The sequence below is a fragment of the Buceros rhinoceros genome, unplaced genomic scaffold (assembly GCF_000710305.1).
Source record: "Buceros rhinoceros silvestris isolate BGI_N320 unplaced genomic scaffold, ASM71030v1 scaffold43713, whole genome shotgun sequence".
Taxonomy (NCBI): Eukaryota; Metazoa; Chordata; class Aves; order Bucerotiformes; family Bucerotidae; genus Buceros; species Buceros rhinoceros.
In genome coordinates, this window is record NW_010403845.1 from 4,340 (window position 1) to 7,654 (window position 3,315).

Genomic DNA, 3,315 nt, shown 5'->3' on the forward strand with positions numbered 1-3,315 from the left:
ATGATCCATTTTCAAAAATTGAGTATGTCACTTTTACTGTTGCTTTGAAGATACAATCCATTTCATTCATGAAATACAGTAACCCAAACTCTCACTGGATAGCCACTAAGCAGACAAAGTAAGTAAGGGCCTTTTCAGTAAATGCTTCAGTCCAAGCTAGTCTGGATATATTTGAGAGGAAGCAGCATGTGTGAACAAGTAGTGTATTTTTCTACTTGGTTTGCTAGATCGGAAATGCTACATAGTAACTGGTCCAATGACCTGTGAATTACTGTTTATTTTAAAGTCAGCCTCTTTCTTCTAGAGCCAAATAATTTTTTTTCTTCCCTTTCTTGCAGGGGTTCTGCAGTTGCCAAAATAATAGGCAATAATGTAAAAAAATTGCAAAAGTTTGCTTCCACAGTGAAGATGTGGGTTTTCGAGGAGAATATTAATGGGAGAAAGCTGACAGATATCATAAATAATGAACATGAAAATGTAAAATATCTTCCTGGATACAAGCTGCCAGATAATGTGGTAAGGCTCAGAAGATAAATTCTAGTACAGAGCAGAGGGAATATTGTTCCTGCTGTTGAATGGAGGTAGAAATTTGTTTTGTTACATCTTTAGGGTTTGTAGTATTTCAGACTGTCTGCTATTTTGCTGATGAGATCAGAGGGTTGAACAAGTAAAATTACAGAATTTTGCAGGTAGGTAAATCCAATGTACCATACTCCCTTTTTTTTTTGTTTTTTTTTTCAGTCTCACTATTGTCTTTTATGTTACTTCAGCTTCTGTATAGGGAAGCAAATGTGAGAACGAGTGCCAGATTAACAGCTCTGACCATATCCATTAAAAAAAAAATTTGGCCTCAACTGTGGAAAGGAGCTGGCTGGTCAGTGAGAACTGAAGGGATTTCAGGTACTCTGAAACTCTTAGAAAGTGTTACAGGATGAGAACTAGAGTATTTCTCAAGCAAACTGCAAGGTGTTTGCAGCTTATCTGGTTCTCAGTTGTGTTTCAACTATGTACAGTCAGATCAGCATGCTAGATGTAGCATTGCCAGGGCAGAACAGGGGTCTCTATCTATCGTGTGTTGGTGTAACATGATGTCAGGTGGGCAGGTGGTCACTCTTGCCCCCAAGAGTGGGGGCAAGGAAGAAACTGCAGCAGCTGACACTTCAGTAGAGAGTTTGGGCAGTAAAAACACGAATTGCTGTGCACTGCAGTTTTTTGTTTGCCTTCAGCAAGTGTGGTGTTTCCGCTGTCCACTACCTGCTCGTTAAAGTTTGTTCTCTTTATCCATACTAACAGCTTATTGCTACATTTTAAATCTAAGTGTTAAAAATTGTGATGGTCATCAAGTATTCAGAAACCTCGAGTCTGGAAAGTGACTTCAAAGGAGTTCACCTTTTTAAAGGTTAAACAAAATTTATGGGTACAGAGAAAGAGGATATAAACTATTAGGTGTAGGAGGCCTGGAGAAGAAAGTTGAGTGTATAAGGCACTAAGAAACTACTTTTCTGCATGCGGTAATTTATCAAAACTTGAGATTATTTTGTCAGAGAAGGCAGCTTGTTATTTTATATTTTCTTACTCAAAGTACATGTTTGAATGTTATGGAACATTTTAAATTTTTGTGTCACTAACCATGCTGGTGGCTGTGAAGATGCTCCTTTCAAGACATAAAATAGCTTGTTTGAAAGCTGAAATTCTTTTGCTCTTCTGAGAACTTTATGTTACTGCTTAATTTCAATGATGAAGCACAGTAGTTTGTAGCATTCAGTATAAGACAAAAATGTATGTTTACTTATCAGATAATGCTTGTGTGTAGTGTTAATTTTAAGAAGTTATGTGGCCTTTCTCTCCCATAACTACACAGGTTGCTGTCCCAAACCTTAAAGAAGCTGTACAGGATGCAGACTTGCTGGTTTTTGTCATTCCTCATCAGTTTATTCATAAAGTCTGTGATGAAATCACAGGACGAGTACCCAAGAAAGCACTTGGTATATCTCTCATAAAGGTATAATAAATACTATGCATTAATAACTGAGAATGTGTCATGGCTTGGTATTTTGGTATGAAAAGTCTCTTTGCATTATCCACTTGATTGTTAAACCTTTCTAGATGCAAGATTAAAGTTTATCTCGGTCATTAGTGGATCGTTACATGGTGTTTTATTTTAGGCTAGCACTTGCAGGAAGAGGAAAACGAGGCTGTTCACAAGACTTTTAAAAAGAAAGAGAGAATGAATAAGTTTTGCACCACCAAGCTTTCAATCTTGTTTCCAAACACATCATTAGATGAAGAACAGAGCACAAGCATAATGCTTTGATTGTTAAAACCCGTCCCGCGCACTGAGTTGATGATTTTAAGAACTGAGAGAATGTAATGTGAATTAGAGGATAGTGGTCTCTTCATGTCAAATATTATGTTGCAACAAGAGAGTCTGTTCAGCGTGGCCCAAAAAGACTTTGAGAATTGGAAATAGGAGGGGGCAGAGGTGCATGAAGTGTTTCCTTGGAGTGTTGGAGTGTTTGTAGTTTTGGTGGCAGGAGAATTTTTAAATGTGGATGAGCTGCACTTTTTTTGTTTGGTTGTTTGATTTGGGGGGTTGTTTGTTGTTTGGTTTTATTTTCCCCGTGTGTTTAGCTGCAAAGAATAAGCTATTTCCACAAGGTTTGGAAGATTCTGGTTTGTTGTTGTTTTGTACTTAGTTGAGAGTAGGCCATTTTCTCAGCACACATTCTCTGTTTACTGTAATTTCTGGAAAAAGATACATTTATGGATTGGTGCTTAAAAAGAACAGAAACCCCCTATCACTACTTACTGCAAACTTGTCTCTTTAGTTTGGCTGACTAAGCCCATCAAATCTGCATTGTTTTGTCAGTGCTGACCTGATATATTGCTGAGATGTATGAAAAAGTAATGCTTCCCAAGAGCACTTGCTGCATTTTGCAGAAAAACTTTTCATGTTGTAGAAGGATAAAATAAGGCAGTGTTAAGAGCTGAATGCATAGCATCAAAACTACACAACTGTCCTAGATGCCCTTAAGTTTGCTGCTTTGAAGTAGTCCCTTTATGCTTGTTTCTTCTGTAAGCTCAAGATAAACTTTATCTTTTAATTTGCTGAATGTAGTTTATGTTCTCGTGTCCTTAGTGATAGGAATAACTAAAGAAATGGGTGGAGTAAATGAGGACTTATGCCAGCATATCTGAAGTCAGAGCCTGTGCCTATATTCCCTTGGGATTATTGCTCTGGGTATTGATTACTTGTGTTTTAACAGGAGTCCTGATTATCAGCTATGTTTAAATAAAAGGGGGGGGGGGGGGGGG

The 3,315-nt window shown here is 37.7% G+C and overlaps 1 protein-coding gene across 1 annotated transcript in view; it reads left to right on the forward strand.

Annotated features, from left to right (window-relative positions):
* Window positions 1-344: 344 nt before the first annotated feature.
* Window positions 345-3,315, forward strand: part of LOC104490809 (glycerol-3-phosphate dehydrogenase 1-like protein) — a gene marked incomplete at its 3' end in the record, with an annotated part of 6,428 nt that continues 3,457 nt past the window's right edge. The window contains exons 1-2 of the mRNA XM_010133147.1: window positions 345-516; window positions 1,862-2,002. Coding sequence (XP_010131449.1) covers window positions 409-516; window positions 1,862-2,002 — 249 coding nt within the window. The remainder of the gene's footprint in view (window positions 517-1,861; window positions 2,003-3,315) is intronic.